Source organism: Phascolarctos cinereus, unplaced genomic scaffold, assembly GCF_003287225.1.
Source record: "Phascolarctos cinereus isolate Bilbo 61053 unplaced genomic scaffold, phaCin_HiC Scaffold_4;HRSCAF=312, whole genome shotgun sequence".
NCBI lineage: Eukaryota > Metazoa > Chordata > Mammalia > Diprotodontia > Phascolarctidae > Phascolarctos > Phascolarctos cinereus.
In genome coordinates, this window is record NW_027555847.1 from 8364283 (window position 1) to 8384889 (window position 20607).

Consider the following 20607-nt stretch of genomic DNA (forward strand, 5'->3'; position numbering starts at 1 on the left):
AAACAATCAATAACTTCATCCAAGAGAATGACAATAATGAGACAACATACCAAAACTTATGGGATACAGTGAAAGTGGTGAGATCGATGAATTGGGCATCCAACTAAAACAACTACAAAAATAACAAATTAAAAATTCCCAATTAAATATCAAATTAGAAATTCTGAAAAACCAAAGGAGAGATTAATAAAATTGAAATTAAGAAAACTATTGAACTAATAAATAACACTAAGAGCTGGTTTTATGAAAAAACAATAAAATAGATAAACCAATTTAATTTTTAAAAAAAAAGAAAAAAGAAAACCAAATTATCAGCATCAAAAATGAAAAGGGCGAATTCACCACCAACGAAGAGGAAATCAAAATAATAATTAGGAGCTACTTAGTGAAATGGATGAATATTTACAAAAAGATAAATTGCCCAGATTAAGGGAAGAGGAAATAAAATACTTATGTAACCCATTTCAGAAAAAGAAATTGAACAAGCCATCAGTGAACTCCCTAAGAAAAAATCTCCAGGGCCAGATAGATTGACAAGTGAATTCTATCAAACATTTAAAAAACAATTAATTCCAATACTATATAAACTATTTGGGAAAATGGGTGAAGAAGTCCTACCAAATTCTTTTTATGATAAAAATATGATGCTAATACCTAATGCAGGAAGAGCCAAAACAGAGAAAGAAAATTATAGACCAATTTCCCTAATGAATATAGATGCAAAAATTTTAAATAAAATATTAGCAAAGAGATTACAGCAACTAATCTCAAGGATAATACACTATGACCAGGTAGGATTTATACCAGGAATGCAAGGAGGGTTCAATATTAGAAAAATTATCATCATAATTGACCATATCAACAATAAAACTAACAAAAATCATATGACTATCTCAATAGATGCAGAAAAAGCATTTAACAAAATATAACATCCATTCCTATTAAATATACTAGAGAGTATTGGAATAAATGGAGTCTTCCTTAAAATGATTGGTAGCATCTATCTAAAACCGTAATGGAGATAAGCTAGAAGCATTTCCAATAAAATTGGAGGTGAAACATGTATGTCCATTATTCCTACTGTTATTCAATATTGTACTAGAAATGTTAGCTGTAGCAATAAAAGAAGAAAAAAAATTGAAGGAATTAAAACAGACAAAGAAGAAACAAAGCTATCACTCTTTGGAGAAGATATGGGGGTATACTTAGAGAATCCTAAAGAATCAAGTAAAAAGCTACTTGAAATAATAAACAACTTTACCAAAGTTGAAGGATATAAAATAAACCCACAAAAATCATTGGCATTTCTATATATTATTAGTAAAGCCCAACAGCAAGAGATAGAGAAATTCTATTTAAAGTTACTGTAGATGTTATGAAATATTTGAGAGTCTACCTGCCAAAACAAAACCAGGAACTATATGAACACAATTACAAAACACTTTTCACACAAATAAAATCATAACTAAATAATTAGAAAAATATTAGCTGTTCATGAGTAGACTGAGCTAATATAACAAAAATGACAATTCTACGTAGATTAATTTACTTATTTAGTGCCATACAAATCAAACTACCAAAAAAATTATTTTATAGAGCTAGAAAAAAACAATAACAAAATTCATCTGGAAGAACAAAAGGTCCAGAATATCAAAGGAACAAATGAAATGAAATGCAAAGGACGGCGGCCTAGCTGTACCAGATCTTAAATTGTATTATAAAGTAGCAATCATCAAAACTACTTGGTACTGGCTAAGAGACAGAGTGGTGGATCAGTGGAATAGATTAGGTATGTAAGACACAATAGTCAATGACTATAGTAACCTACTAGTTGATAAACCTAAAGAACTCACCTTCTGGGATAAAAACTCATTATTTAACAAAAACTGCTTGGAAAACTGGAAAATAGTATGGCAGAAACTAGGCAAAGGTCAACATCTTACACCCTATACCAAGATAAAGTCAAAATGGGTACATGATTTAGATATAAAGACTGATACTATAAGCAAACTAGGAGAGCAAGGAATAGTTTACCTATCAGATCTATGGAGAAGGGAAGAATTTATGACCAAACAAGAGGTAGAGAGCATTATGAAATGCAAAATGGATGACTTTGATTACATTAAATTGAAAAGTTTTTGCACAAACAAAGCCAATGCAACCAAGATTAGAAGGGAACCAGAAAGCTGGGAAATAATTTTTTATAGCCAGTGTCTCTGATAAAGGCCTCATTTCTAAAACATATAGAGAACTGAGTCGAATTTATAAGAATACAAGTCATTTCCCAATTGATAAATGGTCAAATGATATAAATAGGCAGCTTTCAGAGGAAGAAATTAAAGCTATCTATAGTCATAGGGAAAAAAAATGCTCTGAGGCACCACATCACACTGATCAGACTGGCTAACATGACAAAACAGGAAAACAAGAAATGTTGGAGAAGATGTGGGAACACTAATGCATTGTTGGTGGAATTGTGAACTGATCCAGCCTTTCTGGAAAGCAATTTGGAACTATGCCCAAAGGGCTATAAAATTGTGTATACCTTTTGACCCAGCAATAGCACTTCTAAGTCTGTATCCCAAAGATATCATAAAAAATGGTAAAAAGACCCACATGTACAAAAATATTTATAGCAGCTCTTTCTGTGGTGGCCAAGAATTGGAAATTGAGGGGATTCTCATCCATTGGGGAATGGCTGAACAAGTTGTAGTATATGAATGTAATGGAATATTATTGTTCCATAAGAAATGATAAGCAGGTGGACTTCAGAAAAGCCTGGAAAGACTTACATGAACTGATGCTAAGTGAAGTGAGCAGAACCAGGAGAACATTGTACACAGTAACAGCCACATTGTGCAATGACTGACTTTGATAGACTTGGCTCTTCTCAGCAATGCAAGGATCTAAGGCATCTCCAGAGGTCTCATGATGGAAAATGCTATCCACATCCAGAGAAAGAACTATGGAAGCTGAGTGCAGATGGAAGCAGACTATTTGCTCTCCTTTCCCTTTGTTGCTTTGCTTTATTTCTCCTTTCTCATGGTTCTTCCCATTGGTTCTAATTCTTCTTTACATCAGGACTAAAGAGAAATATGCTTGATATGAATGTGTAAGTAGAGCCTATATCAGATTGCGTGCTGTCTTGGGGAGGGGGGAGGAGAAAAAGGGGGAGAAAATTTAAAACTTGGGACAGCTAGGTGGCGCAATGGATAGAGCACTGGCTCTGGAATCAGGAAGACCTGAGTTCAAATCTGGCCTCAGACACTTGACACTTACTAGCTGTGTAATCCTGGGCAAGTCACTTAACCCCACTGCCTAGCAAAAAACAACAACAACAACAAGAAAATTTTAAATTCAAAATCTTATGGACATGAATGATGAAAACTAAAAACAAATAAATAATTTTTAAAAAGTGGGGTGTCCCAAAACTCTTAATACAGTTTTAAGCTTTTATAGCTTAAGCTTCAATACCTATTAAAGTTTAAAACTGCACTGAGACTTTTGGGACACCCTGTATAAATGTCACTGTTATTCTTGTAGTATTACAAAATGCTCTCCTTAAGTTACTTCTCCCCATTAGAAGGTAAGCTCCTTCAGAGAAGAAATTGTTTCATTCTTTGTCTTCATAGCCGCAGCACCTAGCACAGTCCCTGGCACATAGGAGGTGCTGTAAAAATGTTATTTTGGGGACCTTACAACAATCCTGTCAAGTAGATCCTATAGGTATTATTATTCCCATTTGACAGATGATAAAACTGAAGCTCAAAAAGGTTAACTAACTTGTGCAGGGGATGGGAAGGGGAAAATGTATAAGTGTCAGAGACAGGATTAGAATCCAGGTCCTAACTCAGAGCGCAAAGTTCTCTTTACATGTGGCCTCTGTGGCTTCACTGATGAATAGCATGCAAGTCAATCGATCAGTTCTTTATTCAGTGCTTGCTCTGTGCCAGGCACTATGTCATAAATATTGGGAATACAAAGGAAAAACAAGAGTCCTTCCCTCAAGAAGCTAACGCTGTAATATGCAGTGCTTACATTTTATCTATAAAATGGGATAGTAATAGCACCTGCCTCCCAGGGCTGTGGTAAAGGCAAAAAGAGATCATTTTTTAAGGCACTTTGCAAATCTTAAAGCCCTATGTAAATGTTAGCTACTGTCATCATCATCATTATTATTATTCACAGGGGGGACTGGACTTCTGCCAGACCCCAGAGCTTCAGCCAGGGGCAATGGGAAGCCAGTTTCATAGCATAAATTTAAGCTCTTTGCAGTCCAAAGATCCTGTCTCAAAGGAGAAGAAGGGGCTGCCTTCTGAAGTGGGAGGGTGGGGTTCCTCAGAGGCCTTCAGGCAGACCCTAATGGCCACGTGCAGGGAACACAACAGCTGGGAGTCCTTTCAGGACTTGGTTGGATTAGTGGCAACTGAGGTCCCTTCCTTCCATCCCTAAAATTCTGTGTTTCCCCAGGAATTAAGCCAGAGGACAGGATTCTTACCTCCATTTTATAGGTAGAAAAGCTGAGGTAGAAGAAGGAGAAATGCCACTCACTCAAATTATACAACAGATCAATAGTGGAATCAGGATTAAAATCCACATCACCCTATTCTGGGTCATGTTCTGTCCACTAGCTACCCTTCCTGAAAAGATGAAGAAGGTAGAGCAGGAAAGGAGGAAGGAGATGGAGAGTGATGCTTACAGTTGAACTTTATTCAGGAATAAAGGGAACTGCCAGATAGCTGGGGTTGTGTTTTTTCTTAAATCTTAATATCTATTCTAGCGTATTTTGACTCAACCGCAGAGATGTATGTCTTCAAGATGGAGGAATTAACAGGCTGAGAAATCTCCAAAAGTTAAGATGGAAAGTGTCAAGGAATATCCGGAAAGCCAAGGCTAAGTAGACCGACTGTATAAACAAAGGCTTGGTTTCAGATGTAGCCCATTTGGGTGCAGGGATAGGGAGCCTGCGGCCTCGAGGCCATATGTGGCCTTCCAGGTCCTTGGGTGTGGCCTTTTGACTGAGTCTAAGTTTTACAGAACACATCCTTTTATTAAAGGGATGTGTTCTGTCAAGTTTGGATTCAGTCAAAGGGATGCACTTGAGGACCTAGAGGGCCACATGTGGCCTCAAGACCAACGGCTCCCCACCCCTGGTTAGCCTCTTGACAGAGGAGTCCTGCGTTCTGTTGTGTTCAGGACTCCAGTGGATCGCAGCTACACACAAAGTCTTGGAATTGTTTCTCTAAAATAATCTCACCACACTGATGAGAAGTCACAACCCTTAGGGTCCTGCTTCCAAGGCAGTTGTGTGGGAGAATCCACCCCAGCAAATGCAGAACAGAGGAGACAGAAGGAGCCTCATTCAGCCCCTGAGATGTTTAATGGATGAGCAGGCGACCTGAGCAGCCTTCCCAGGCAAGTTCAAGTTCAGGTTCAACCTGAGGCCAAGGTGTAATTTGACAGCACTGATGGCACTGTCTCAAAGAAAGGGAGGTAAAGAGGAAATGCAAGCGATGCCATAACATCTTCTCTCTTCACATTCACCTTCGTTCTGGAGCCAGTGCCCTCCCCTTCCTTATCTATGCTGTATTTATTGTGCCGTCTTCCATGTAGACTAATAAACACACACATGGTCTCATTCAACCGAATGGCAGCTCCTTGAGGACAGGCACTATGACAATTTTGCCTTTATGTACCTGGCAAAGTATCTGGTGTTTAATAAATGCAGGAGGATAGTTAGATGGATCTGACAAAGGCAGACAAGGACAAAGATGGAAATTACATTGAAAGTGGCACAATCTGACAGAGAACACTTGTGAATCTCGGGGGGGGGGCTCCCATAATTCATTACAACTTAAGTCTTTGAGAAAAAAATTTTAAAAGCAAAGTATACACTTGCTTGCACATAAATGTACATGGTGTCTCCATGTCCTATGGAGACTTCACAGCAAGAGTTTTAGAATATGGTTCCCGGCCTTTTTTTTTTTATCTGAACCTTTGATTTCCTTTGTGTAGAGAGTTTCCAGTAAGGAAACTCTCAACAGTTTGCACCTATTCTGAAACTGTAGGCCCCAGAGGATCAAGTGACTTGCCCAGGGTCACACAGCCAATCTGTATAAGAGGCAGATTTGGAACTAGGTTATCTTGACTCTGAGGCTAGCCCTCCCTACACTCTAGCACGAGATCGTCCCTTCTGTCCTCAGCTCTCTTTCCCTCTTACACACACACACACACACACACACACACACACGCACACACACACACACACACACGCCAAACCAAAATCATGTCCTAGAGATTGACATTACAAGGACTTGGGGAGGGGGGAGAGCTGGGGGTTATTCTGTAATAGAAGGAAAGGAGCAGGAGATGTGGCTACTATACACACAGCAACAACTACAATCAGTAAGTATTAATTAAGCACCTATTATGTGCCAGGCCCTGTGCTACAGGTGATGATGAAGAAAATGACTGGAAAAGGTGAAAACTCCAAACCTAATAGATAGAAAGAAGAGTTTCCTGGGAGGAATTACCCCTAGATAAGAAGAAGATGAAAAGGAAAGCCAAAGGATGAGGACAACAAAAGAGCTTACTTCCAGGAATGTTTTAGGGTTAGAAAAAAAAGGATTTAGAAGAGGAGATGATAGAAAGATGTGGGTTCATTTATCATAATAACTTATTTAAATGCTATAATAACAATAATAGTAATGATAATGATAGCAATAGTTTTACAGAGCACCTACTACGTGCTGGGCTCTGTACTAAGTGCTTTACAAATATTATTTCATTTGGTCTTTACAACAACTATCATAATCTAGTATTATGCTGTTATTGTCTCCATTTTACAGTTGAGGAAACTGACACAGGTAAATATAGGACTGGATTTGAACTCAGGTCTTCCTGACTCCAGGCCCAGCCCTCTATCCACTGCACCATCTAGCTGCTCACTAAGTACAGCTTCCTCTGTTCCGTGTTAAGAGGGAAACCAATGTCAATAGAAATAATTAGAATCTGAGTATAAAATAGAATCCGGCAAATTCCAAGCAGCATGATTCTACATCTGCTCATATATTGGCTGAATTGACACATCAGAACAAGCATCAAAGATTCTGTTACGCTTTGCAAACCTTAAAGCATTAGACAAACATGTGTAATAATTATGTCACTGGATTCAGAGTATGAACATGAAGATTAAATTAAGGAAGGGGGGCGGAGCCAAGATGGTGGCGTGAAAGCAGTGACTTGCTTGAGCTCTCCCCCAAACCCCTCCAAATACTCATTAAAAATGGCTCTAAACAAATTCTGAAGCAGCAGAACCCACAAAAAGACAAGAGTGAAACAAATTTCCAGCCCAAAACAGCCTGGATGGTTGACTGGAAAGGCATATCACGCCAGGAGGGGAGAGGAGCTCAGTTCGGTGTGGGCGCAAAGGCCTCAGCGAACCTGGAGCAGGCAGCTGTGGCGATTTCCAGACTCCTCAATCCACAAACGCCAAAGACAACTTAGAAGGTCAGTGGGAAGAGTCTGTTTTTGTGGTGAGAGAAGAGCTAGGTCAGAGCCAGTTCCAGAGCACAGAACGCGGGCACCGGGGTGGTGGCTGTGTCCTGAGCTTCTGGCCCACAGACTGAGGGCTGATCAGAGGAGGGCTGCAGGGATCTCTTTGCTGGTGCTGAGGCAGGAATCTCTTGCTTTGCCCATGCTTAGATCTGGGTTTACAGGTCCTAGAAGTATCTCTGAAAACAGCTATACAAACCCCTGAAGCTTGGGACAGTACACTCTCCACACTGGAAGCAGACTTTTACCTTAACCAAGTAGTTGGCTGGGATCATGAGCAAACATCACAAAAAGAGTCAGACTATATTATCTTACTTTGGTGACAAAGAAGATCAAAATATACAACCAGAGGAAGACAACAAAGTCAAAGCTCCTACATCCAAAACCTCCAAGAAAAATATGAATCTGTTCCAGGCCTTGGAAGAGCTCAAAAGGGATTTTGAGAAGCAAGTAAGGGGAAGCAGAGGAAAAACGGGGAAGAGAAATGAGAGTGATGCAAGAAAGTCATGAAAAACAAGTTAACAGCTTGCTAAAGGAGACCCAAAAAGATACTGAAGAAAATAACACTTTAAAAAATAGCCTAACCCAAATGACAAAAGAGGTCCAAAAAGCCAATGAGGAGAAGAATGCCCTAAAAAGAAAAATTGGCCAAATGGAAAAGGAAGTCCAAAAGATTACTGAAGAAAATACTTCCTTAAAAATTAGAATAGAGCAATTGGAAGATAGTGACTTTATGAGAAATCATGACAGTAGAACAAATCCAAAAGAATGAAAAATTAGAAAGCAATGTGAAATATCTCATTGGAAAAACAATTGACCTGGAAAATAGATCCAGGAGAGAGAATTTAAAAATTATTGGACTATCTGAAAGCCATGATCAAAAAAAGAGCCTAGACATCATCTTTCAAGAAATTATCAAGGAAAACTGCCCTGATATATTAGAACCAGAGGGCAAAATAGAAATTGAAAGAATCCACAATCTCCCCTGAAAGAGATCCCCAAAGGAAAACTCCTAGGAATATTGTAGCCAAATTCCAGAGTTCCCAAGGAGAAAATATTACAAGCTGCCAGAAGAAACAATTCAAGTACTGTGGAAACACAATCAGGATAACACAAGATTTAGCAGCTTCTACATTAAGGACCAGGGCATGGAATATAATATTCCGGAGGGCAAAGGAGATAGGATTACAACCAAGAATCACCTACCCAGCAAAACTGAGTATAATCCTTCAGGGGAAAAAATGGTCATTCAGTGAAATAGAGGACTTTCAAGCATTCTTGATGAAAAGACCAGAGCTGAATAGAAAATTTGACTTTCAAATACAAGACTCAAGTGGAACATGAAGAGGTAAACAGGAAAGAGAAATCATAAGAGACTTATTAAGACTGAACTGTTTACATTCCTGCATGGAAAGATGATATTTATAACTCATGAGACCTTTGTCAGTATTAGGGTAGTGGGAGGGAAAATATATGATATAGATAGATAGATAGATAGATAGATAGATAGATAGATAGATAGATAGAGGGCACAGGGTGAGTTGAAGATGAAGGGGTGATATCTGGAGAATAAAATTAAGGGGTGAGAGAGGATTATACTAGGAGAAGGAAGAAAGGGAGAGGTAGAATGGGGTACATTATCTCACAAAACAGACAAGAAAAGGTTCTTACAGTGGAGGGGAAACAGGGAAGGTGAGAGGAAATGAGGGAATCTTATTCTCATAGGATTTGGCTTAAGGAGGGAATAACATACACACCAATTGGGTATGGAAATCTGTCTTACCCTACAGGAAAAGGGGAGGAAGGGGACAAGAGAGCAGGGGGATGACAAAGAGAAGGGCAGATTGGGAAAGGGGTAATCAGAAGGAAGTACTTCTGAGGAGGGACAGGGTCAAAAGAAAGAATAGAATAAATGGGGGGGCAGGATAGGATTAAGGGAAACAGAGTTAGTTTTTCACAACATGTCTACTATCAAAGTGTTTTGCATAACTGCACATGTATGGCCTGTATTGACTTGCTTGCCTTTTCAATGAGTGTGTGTGGGGTGGGAGGAAGGGAAAAATTTGGAACCCAAAGTTTTAAAAACACATGTTTAAAAAAAATGTTTCCACAAGCAACTGGGAAATAAGAAATACAGGAAATGAGGTACAGAAACCTATCCTGCCCTACAGGAAAATAGAAGGAGAAGGGGATAAGAGAATGGGAGCGGGGAGAGATAGAAGGGAGGGCAGACTAGGGGAAGGGGTATTCAGAATGGATACCATCTTGGGGTGGGGTAAAAATTTGGAATTCAAAATCTTGTGGAAGCGAATGTTGAAAACTAAAAATAAATAAATTTATATTAAAAAAAAAAAGATTAAATTAAGGAAGCTTGCATTCCCTTTTCTTGCCTGGTCCTGGAAGTTCAGAAGCTAAAGTGAGCAGCAGAGCAAGGATGCTGATATTGACACTGATGTTGATACTGACACTGATGTTGATATTGACACTGATGCTGATATTGATACTGATGGTGCTTTGCTGATGCTGATTAGTGGATGCTGGTGCTGATGCTGATGACTGGTCTTTAAGCACACATGGAAATAATTGAGATTCTTTGTCACCTCCAGTTATTTATTATCCATTTCAAAAGTTAAAGAAATGGTGTGGCATAGTGGATTGAGAGTTAGTCTTGGAGCTAGGAAGACCTGGGTTCAAGTCCAGTTCCAGATGTGTCCTGGTTCTGTAAGTCTGGGTAACTCCCTTATCCATTCTGTGCCCTAAAAAACTCACCAAGACTCTCAGTTGTGGCACAGGGGCTAACTCACTTTTGCATAAGGCATTTCCTCGTCTGGAAGTTCCCTGTATCAACAAAGTCACAGGTCTAATCCTTATTCTAATCTCCTCCAGTTGAATTCTCTTGGAGTCAGGAATGGAAGACTGGAGGGAGAGGGCTGCATCTCTCCTTACCCCAGCCAGGCAGATGCAGAGGTCTCAGGACTCTCTCAGCCTGTGTGGTTTTGTGGCGGTGGTCATTGTTACTGGAGGGACTTTGTGTTGTTATTTCTCTCCCCCTGCATCCAGCAAAGGAGATTTTCAAAGTCAGCTTGGAATTGGGAGAATGACTTAAACCAGAAAGGTATCTCATCTAAAAGCCCCACACTCACCTCGCCTTTGAATGTATTTGGGAGTTACATCCTTCCATAGCCTTTTCCAGAAACAGAATGCTGCCCTATCATGAACTGCTAGAAAAAAAGCCAGTCTATAATCTGCTGCCCCATCTCCACATCCTGCAGAGTGCCCCCTACCTTTTTGATGATCTGCACCCCCTTCGGATCCTTGATGTTGACCGCGATGCTCTGAAGAGAAAATGAAATGATCCATTAATTGGAACAGGGAAGATTCGTTTAGCCATGCCCTGAGCCAGGGCATTCTGTTTACAGCTCCCTGTCTGATAAGCGATCTATTCTTCCTCTAAAACTTAAAAGCCTTTTTTTTTTTTTACCAAATTCATGGCAATTAAAATGTGTCAAGATTTTCTTTTGCACTAGACCTTTGATTTCGTTAGTGTAGTGATTTCATTGTCTCGCTTTACCAGTGATGAGATCTACCACACTCTGAAAGTTGACTGGGACAAGAGAGGTTAAGTGACTTGTCCAAGGTAATACAGCCAGGAAGTGAATAAGGAAGCACTTGAACTCAGGGCTTTCTGGATCTGAAGTCTGTTCCCTACCCAAGGCACCACATTGTCTGTATATCATGCTGGCTTATTAGCAAGTTAGAGTAAGGTTTACATTATTATTTTATATTTTATATTATTATTTATATTCATAAAATTATAGTATTCTTTATGTTATTGTATTGGGTATTCCACAAATGGCAGTCCTGACTACTAGCCAAAAGATAACAACATTAATGTTCTAGGTAAGCATTCTTGCATTCTCTTGCATTCTAGAAAGGAAGACTAGTCAGGTCCAGAGTGCTGCGGACATGCCTCTGAAATCCATGGCAGGATCGAATACAGAACATGCACTCAAAAATGTCTTGATGAGTGAGATGGTGCCATGGAAAGTGTGCTGCTGAACTGGGAGTCAGAGGACCTGGGTTCAAATCCTGACATTCCTACTTCAGATCACAAGCTAACCGATTTAAACCTGCCTGAAAGGAACCTAGAAGAGTTGAGTCATTCTTCTGATGAGGAAACTAAGGCCCAGAAAGGGTCAAATCGCTGGTAAGTGTCTGAGACAGGATTTGAATCCAGGTCCTGACTCCAAGTTCAGTGCCCTTTGCACTAAGCCTCTTACTCCTTATCACCTACATAGTCTTGGGCAATTCACTGGGCCTCAGTTTCCTGTTTGTAAAATAAGAGGGTTAAGCTAGATGACCACTAAGTTTCCTTCCAGTTCTAGATGTGTGATCCTATTTCTGAACAGTAACTCTCAACAATCCTAAACTAGAACAAAAAACAATTAACATTCATTTCGCAGTTCTATTTATGTATAAAGAGTGATTGAGGCTGTATAATCTTGAGCAAGTCCATTTACTTCTCTGTGCTTCCATTTCCAAATCTGTAAAATAAAGGGGTTGGAATGGATGTTCTCAGAGTCCCTTGCAATCCGGAGGTTCTATGATTCTGTATAAAAATATTCTAGGCTGGCAGATTTCATTATCTTAAATTCATTCTTACAAAGGGAAAAGGCCAAATAAAGCATCCCCTTTGCTTACCTTTTTATTTCGGTTAACACTAAGGAAATAAGTACTCTCTGATCCCACAAAAGGAGGCCCCCAACTTCGAGTATCATCACCAGCTCCTAGAAATCAGAAAGGTCTTCTCATGATCTCTGACATTTCACATGAAAACACCTGAACGCCCTTCCAGCCTGCGACAAGCCCTGCCCTCCAGGCTTCCCAGAGGCCTTAAAGGCATTGGGTTAGAGAAATGGAACCAGCTGAGTCCAATGGCTCAGCTCCAGCTTCTTCTCTCACTGCAATGCTTCAAGGGACTGGGATTTAATCAATGTGAGCCCTCCTCCTGCTGATTTGATTCCACTAAATCCAACAAGCATCAGTTAAGCACCTACTGTATTCCAGGAACTAGGCTAGGCACTGACATAACCAAGACAAAATCAAAGCAATCTCTCCCCTCAAGGAGCTTCCCTTCTTCACTGAAGTCAAACATGAAAACATAAAAATCAAGTCAATGAGCAAATCGACAAGCATCGATCAAGCACATCTATGGACTGAGAATACAAAGAAAAGCCAAAAAAAGGAAAGAAGGAAGGGAGGGAGGGAGGGAGAAAGGGAAGGATGAAGAGAAGGAGAAAGGGAGGGAGGGAGGAAGGAAGGAAGGAAGGAAGGAAGGAAGGAAGGAAGGAAGGAAGGAAGGAAGGAAGGAAGGAAGGGAGGGAGAGATTTTGTTAACAGATGAAAATAATCATGAACCACACAAGCTGAGCCTTCCCAGGCATTTTTTCCATATGATCATTGGTATTGAGCTGGAAGGGACCTTAGAGGTTGCCCATTTTACAGCTGATGAAATTTCTAAGGGACGCACTGAAGATCTCACAGCCAGTCATTTCCAGGCACTCTTACCCCAAATCCAGGGCTCCTTCCTCTGCACCACTCACTGTGCACTGACTTCATCAGGCCTTACTCTCCTAAGGTCACTTCCTACAACGAATCCTCTAATGTCCGAGTAGGTGAATTGTTTTTGAGGAAAACTTTCTTAGGGATCATTTTCGCAAAATTTTGCACATTGTACACATTAATGAATGTTTACTGAATCCAAAACAAGAAAAGGAAAAATCTGTGTGTTTAGAAAAGTAAAAGAAAAAGGAGAGCAAGATTAGAAACGTTTCAGTTTTGGAAAGGGTTGTTAATCTTCATCCATTTTTTTCTGGTCCAAAGCAGTGTGCTCCTTCTAGCTTCTCGCTCTTACTTGGCTTATTCTTTCATTCTTCCTTTCTCTTCTTTCCTCTTCTCTCTTCTTTTCCTTCTCTCTTTTCCTCTCTCTTCCTCTCTTCTCATCTATTCTATCATCTCTCCTCTTTTCTCCTCTTCTCTTCATTCACTCTCTGCCCTCTTCCATGCTCTTACTCTTCTCCTCTTTCTTTCTTTCTTTCTTGCCCTATTTCCCCTGCTTCTCCCAAGGAACACAGGGATCTTCCCAGATTAGCTAAGGACTCTTCCTCTTTCTAGTAGTTAGGCTTAGCTGCCAAGGCCTGGTTTCTGATCTGAGGCTGGAGTCCCAGGCTCAGACCTAGCTCTTGGCACATCTGCTTTCTGCTCTGCACTCTATTCCCAGGTCCCTTGCCCAGAATTTGGTTTGGGGCTGGGTACTTCGAGCTTCCTCCCAAACCTTGACCCTTGGCACTTCTGGGGGGGGGGGTCAAGGCCAGTCTCCAAGTCAGGGGAAGAAGGGCAGCATAACAGGTCCTTTGTCTTTCCACTTCTAAAACATTAACCAAAAAGTGTGGACAAGCCACGCAAACAGCTGATGCATTACTGACAGCATTCATTCATTGGTAAAAGCACAGGCACCGTTACCTGGTCGTTCCACCTTGATTACCTCGGCTCCAAGGTCTCCTAAGTTCATAGTGGCGAAAGGCCCAGCCAGCACTCTGCAATGTTTAACACGGATGAATCAATTAACTGCCTTCCAGCAAAATGTCCACTTGCTACTTCTCACAACTGGCCGCCCCAAGCTACACACACGAAGACAAACCTGGTCAGATCGAGAATTTTCACACCATCCAGGGGCTTCACATTGTCAGCATCTAGAAAAAAAACATACCAAAATGAGACTTGTGTTCTTGGCCTTCTAAATAACATCCATTTCAAATTCCCCCCTCAGGAAATTAGGACAGAGGTGGGCGACAGGGAACTTCTTTGTAATAGTATTGTAGATAACGGCGAAGGCTCAAAAACTATTGTTGCTGTTGTTATCTCCCTGAAAAATGTGTCCATTTGGCATTTAAAACCTCAAGCTTCCAAAACCCAACCGAAGCCAAGAGCCAAGACACGAACGAGCTAGGGGACACAACGATAGTCAGTATTTTTATGGAGTAATTCTGTGTCATTGTTTTTAGCCTATACAAGTGCACCGAAGATGTTGACCTGATGAACCAACAAGGGCTCGAAGAACAACAAATCCATCTTTCACTACTGCCGTGAAGGCTACTCAGTCACACACTAGGTCTTTTACTCTAACAGAATATGAACTGCTTGAGAGAAGGGACTGCTTCATTGCTGGCTTGTATCCTCAGTGCCTAACACACAGTAGGCATTTAATAAATGCACGTTGGCTGGTTGGGCGTTTCCTGCCACAGCCAGCTGCTCAGAAGAAGCTGCCCCGCCACATTCCCAGAATTCCACTCTTGGAGCTTCCCCCTCCTCCGCCTGCTTTGCCCGGGGACCCTAGAGCAGCCACCGCCATTGGTGTTTTGAGGTCAGCCTTCCTTCCCAAAGCTGGCTGTGCAAAACCAGAGAGTGACCTTTAACCAGGCTCCTAGCTGGAGAGCAAGAAAATAGGACAAGTAAAGTAATGATAAACATTTACTTGAAAAACTGTATTTGTATTGAAAGAAATATTTACTAATTTCACAATCAGTACTTTTATGGAGTAATGTTGTGTAATTTTTGTTAGCCTGTGCAAGGAACTCCCATTGGATTTAAAACTGGAGAAGCACCTAAGAACCATCTTGTACAACTCCCTCATTTTATTGATGAGAGAAGTGAGGCTCAGAGAAGATAAGGGACTTGTTCAGGGTCATCTAGCTAGTAGGGAGAAATGTTGGGATTTGAATCCATATCCTCCTAACTGCAAAGCCAAGGCTGCTTCCAGGACAGCCGGCCTCTCAAACTGGGCCCTTCCTGGGAGAAAACAGTCTGACTTCTTTTCCAATCCAATTCAGTCTATAGGAATAATGGGTTTGGTTTTTTTTGTTTTTTAATCTATTTGAAAAGATCTATTTTTAGTGCTTTAACTCTGAGACAACATAGAGCCTCGTCCTCGAGGCCCTTTTGGGGCCACACTTGAGGACCTAGAGGGCCACATGTGGCTTCGAAGTCGAAGGTTCCCCACCCCTGGCCTAGAGAAGGCTTTCAGGTCAGAGTAGAATATATTTTAGTGTCTGGTACATACATAAGAAAAAGTACTGATGTCAAATATGGCATCTTGGATGGTTCTCATAAAGATTAATGCTATCTCAGTACACCCAGTTTTCTGCTTAGCCTAGAGTCAAATACGTTCTCTTCCTGGGTAGAAAAGAGAGAGACAGAGACAGTAAGAAAGAGGGAGAGACAGACAGACAGAGGAAGAGAGAAAGAGAGAGAGAGAAAGAGAGAGAGAGACTAACTTAGGTCACTTGCAGTCGCTCCAATAACAAAGAGAGGGCAGGGGAGCAGTGGCAGCTTCTCTCCCCTGCTGAGACTTTCTGAAGCAAACACACACATTCCAGAGAAACAGGGCTTCTGGGATGGCGTTCAAAGTCTGGTCACATTACAATGACATTGCAGAACTTTTGAATAGAGATCAAGAGAGCCTATGCAACTAGCTAGCCAGCTATACACAGGGCATCCTGGTGTTCCTAGGGGGCTTGGTGAGTCTGTAATAACTATTTTCATTATCAGAGCTGGCCTTGATGTAGCACATTGAAGGGTTTACAAAGTGCTTAAACCTATTTAGTCATTTCATCCCTACATATGACTCCAGTGATCCTTTGCGTGCTCTATCAGTGAAAAAGCCTTGTGTGCTAGGCCAAGTTGCCAAGAGGTTTGTCTGTTTGGGGCACAGAAAAAACCAATTTCCCAGGCCAGGGGAAGGCAATGTTGCCTGGGGGAGGCAGGGTCTCAAATGGGAGATAAGTCAGCACTAACTAAAAAGAGAAGCCGCCTTGCTACTAGGATGTCTATAAAGCGTGAAGGGGCTGAGAGAAAAAGGGAAAGAAGTTGTTGAGTCAGAGATTCAGGCTGAGATTGAGATTCAAACAGCAGACAAAATACAAGGAGGTTCAGAGCTGACCACTGGTAAGACTGAGGCTGGCTCCTCAAAATTCCCATGGGATCCCCATCAGTGGGAGGGGGCTTCCCATGCCAATAAAGTCTTGGACCTTTCTACTCAGCAAAATCAAAGTAAGCTCCCCTTGGCACAGCAAAGTTGTGCATTTACATATGTAGGTAGGCCAGTCGTGAGACTGGTGAATTACGGATAATATGTAAACATTTTGATAATGATTTGTTTATGGGCTTAACCTACTGGTGTTGGTCTTATCTACCTCCTAAGGCTGAAAGCTCTTCAAAGACAAATCTTTAGGTTTAACTCCCTTGTTATTTCCCCAAAGCTTTGTGTACATCTACACACACACACACACACACACACACACAGAATTGATAACTAAAATTTGTCAAGAAGTCTTCTGGCTCCTAATAGATACAAAAGGTGCTCATCTGAGTTTCTGGCACCTTCTCTGCCTAGAGCGCTGAAAGGTTGAGCAACCTGCCCAGGCTCACATGGCCACTATATGTCAGAGGTAGGACTTGAACCCAGGTTCTCCCAGCTCCAAGGGCAGCTCTCTAGAGATCCACTTCTCCACATTGCCCTCATAAAGCACTTCATATGGGTTATATCTCACAACGCTAAAGTATTAATTATCCTTTTCTAATAGAACATGGGAAATTCAAGAGAAGCTAAATCCATTGCCCAAGAACACACAGCAGCATGTTTAAGCTAAGAAGTGTGGGACAAACGAGCCAGTATGGCCTGGCAATGCATGATGGGAAAGGGAGAGAAGGATCCATATGTGGTGGTGCTGTGGAAGGAATGGCACTAACCATTCTGGAAAACTACTGAGACAAACGACCCTCCTAATGACCACTATTGGGCAATCACCGTAGGAAGTCGAAAAACAGAAAGGAAGGATGCAGGGACACCAAAACATTTAGAGCAGCATTTATCATTATTATTATTATTATTATTATTATTATTATTATTATTATTATTATTATTATTATTTTGTAGCAAGACACCAGATTCTTAGGAGGGAAAAATTGAGGAAGGCCTCCAGCCTGTTGAGGGAGCTTCTTGCGGCAAATGTTTGGGAAGGATGGACAACAGTCACACAGGATGGACAGGCAGCGGGCTGGAACCCACATCACCGAAGGGGACACCCAAATCAACGAGATCACACTACCCCTGGACTATCTGAATGTTAAGGAGGATGACCTCATCATGTGAGACAGGGGGAGGAGAGAGTGGGGGACGACATCTGAATGAGATAAGATGAGAAGGGGAACAGAGGGAGCTCACAGCAAATGGCCTCAAGTTTTTCAGCGAAATAGGAGGAAAGGTTCTTAGCTGGAAATGGAGGATGGTGGGTCAGAGGGACAAAGGAGCCAGGAGAAATTTGAGGAGGTATGCAAAGGGTTGACTTTTTTTCTTTTAAGTTATGGTTGGTAATGCTATAACTTTTTTTTGAAGGGCAATTAAATTTTTTAATATTTATTTTATTTTTCTTAATTACATATAAAAACATTTTTAACATTCATTTAAAAAAAATTTTGAGTTCCAAATTCTCTCCTTCCTTTCCCTTCTCATTGAGAAGGCAAGCAATTTGATATAGATTATACATGTGAAGTCATGCAAAACATATTTCCATATTAGCTATGTTGCAAAAAATAAAAATATTTCTTCCCTAAAAACCAAGAAAAATAAAGTTTGGGTTTTTTTTTTAAAGTATGTTTGCATCTGCATTCAGATTCCACCAGTTCCTTCTCCGGAGGTGGATAGCATTTTTCATCATAAGTCCTTTGGAATTGTCATGGATCACTGAAGTCATTCCCAATTGATCATCATACACTATTGCTGTTACTATGTACAGTGTCCTCCTGATTCTGCTCACTTCACTTTCCATCAGTTCACAGAAATCTGAGGTTTTTCTGAAAGCATCCTGCTAATTATCTCTTACCTTGCTGTTGTTCAGTTGTTTTTCATCTGTGTCCAACTCTTCATGACCCCATTTGAGGCTTTCTTGACAAAGATACCGGAACGGTTTGCCCTTTTCTTTTCCAGCTCATTTTACAGATGAGGAAACTGAGGCAAGTAACTTGGTCAGGGTCACCCAGCTAGTAAGGGTCTGAGGCTAAATTTTGAACTCAGGAAGATGAGTCTTCCTGACTCCAGGCCCAGGACTCTATCCATTGCCCTCACTCCATCACAATGTAACACAGCTTGCTCAGCCGTTCGCCACTTGATGGGCATCCCCTCAGTTTCCACTTCTTTACCACCACAAAAAGCACTGCCATAATTGTATATATATATATGGGTCCCTTTCCTTTTTTCTTTGATCTCTTTGATCTACAGACTTAGTAGTGGTATTGCTGGATCAATGGGTATGCACAGTTTGATTGCCTTTTAGACATAGTTCCTAATTGGTCTCTAAAATGGTTGAATCAATTCACAAGTCTACCAACAATGCATTAGAGTCCAAATTTTCCAACATTTATCATTTACCTTTTCTGTCATATTAGTCAATATGACAAGCATGAGGTGGTACCTCAGAGTTGTTTTAATTTGCATTTCTCTACTTAATCGTGATTTAGAGCATATGACTACAGAAAGCTTTGATTTCTTCTTCTGAAAAGTGCCTGTTCATTTCCTTTGACCATTTATCAACTGAAGAGTGATTCATATTCTTATAAATCTGGTTAAATTCTCTATTTTTGAGAAATAAGGCCTTTATCAGAGAAACTTGCTGTAAAATTTCCCCCCAACTTTCTGTTTTCCTTATAATCTTGGCTGCATTGGTTTTATTTATGCAAAATCTTTTTAATTTGATATAATCAAAATTATTCATTTTAGATCCCCTAATGCTCTCTACCTGGCATAAATTCTTCCCTTATCAATAGATCTGAAGGTACTCAATAGATCTGCTTATGGTATCACCCTTTATGTTTAAATCATATACCTATTTTCACCTCACCTTGATTATGGTGTGAGGATGTTGGTCTATAACTAGTTTCTGCCAATCTACTTTCCAGTTTTTCTAGCAATTTTTGTCAAATAATGAGTTTTTGTCTCAAAATATTGTATCTTTCAGTTTATCAAACACTAGGTAACTGTGGTCATCTACTACTGTGTATTGTGTAGCTAATGTATTCCACTGATCTACTACTCTATTTCTTAGCCAGTAGAAGACTATGATGATTACACTTTGTAATACAGTTTGAGATCTGCTACTGCTAGGCCACCTTCCTTCACATTTTTTTTTCATCGATTCCCTTGATGTTTCTTTTGTTCTTCCAGATAAATCATGTCATTATTTTTTGTACCTCTATAAAATAATTTTTTGGTAGTTTGATTGATATGATACTGAATAAGTAAGGCAGAGTTATCATTTTTATTACATTGGCTCAGCCTACTTAGGAACAACAGCTAGGTGACACAATAGACAGAAAAACAGGCCTGAAGTCAGAAAGACAATGTCCTGAGTTCAAATCTGGACCCAGACACTAGCCATGTGACCTTGGGCAAGTTGCCTCAGATTCTTCATCTGTAAAACGAGCTGGAGAAGGAAATGGCAAAACCACTCCAGTATTTCTGCCAAGACACTCTGTCAGACACAACTGAAAACAACTTGACAGTAATAAACCCATGTGCAATTAATATTTTTCCAATTGTTTAGATCTGACTTTATTTGTGTGAGAAGTCTTTGGTAATTGTGTTCATATGATCCTTGGTTTTGTCTTAGCAGGCAGATGCCCAAATATTTCATATTATCTGCAATTAGCTTAAATGGCATTTCTCTATCTCTTCCTGCTGGACTTCGTAATATGTAAAAATGCTAATGATTTATGTAGATTTATTTTATATCTGGCAACTTTGCCAAAGTTGTAAATTATTTCAACTATTTCCTCAGTGGATTCTCTAAGTATACCACTATCATATTCTCTGCAAAGAGAAATAGTTTTCCTTCCTCATTGATTATTCTAATTCCTTCAATTACTTTCTTCTTGTCTTATTGCCCTAGCTAGCATTTCCAGTACAATAGTTTATAAAAGTGGTGATAATGGCATCCTTGC

General features: G+C 40.3%; 1 protein-coding gene across 2 annotated transcripts in view; it reads right to left on the reverse strand.

The window, feature by feature from the left end:
* Positions 1-20607, reverse strand: part of SUGCT (succinyl-CoA:glutarate-CoA transferase) — a 619772-nt gene that overhangs the window by 588233 nt on the left and 10932 nt on the right. The window contains exons 2-5 of one of the 2 annotated variants that reach the window (XM_020964409.2): positions 14255-14306; positions 14077-14150; positions 12256-12341; positions 10839-10889 (exon numbers count right to left, since the gene is read on the reverse strand). In XM_020964409.2, the coding sequence (XP_020820068.1) occupies positions 10839-10889; positions 12256-12341; positions 14077-14150; positions 14255-14306 (263 nt within the window). The remainder of the gene's footprint in view (positions 1-10838; positions 10890-12255; positions 12342-14076; positions 14151-14254; positions 14307-20607) is intronic. The other variant, XM_020964410.2, reaches the window with a different exon arrangement.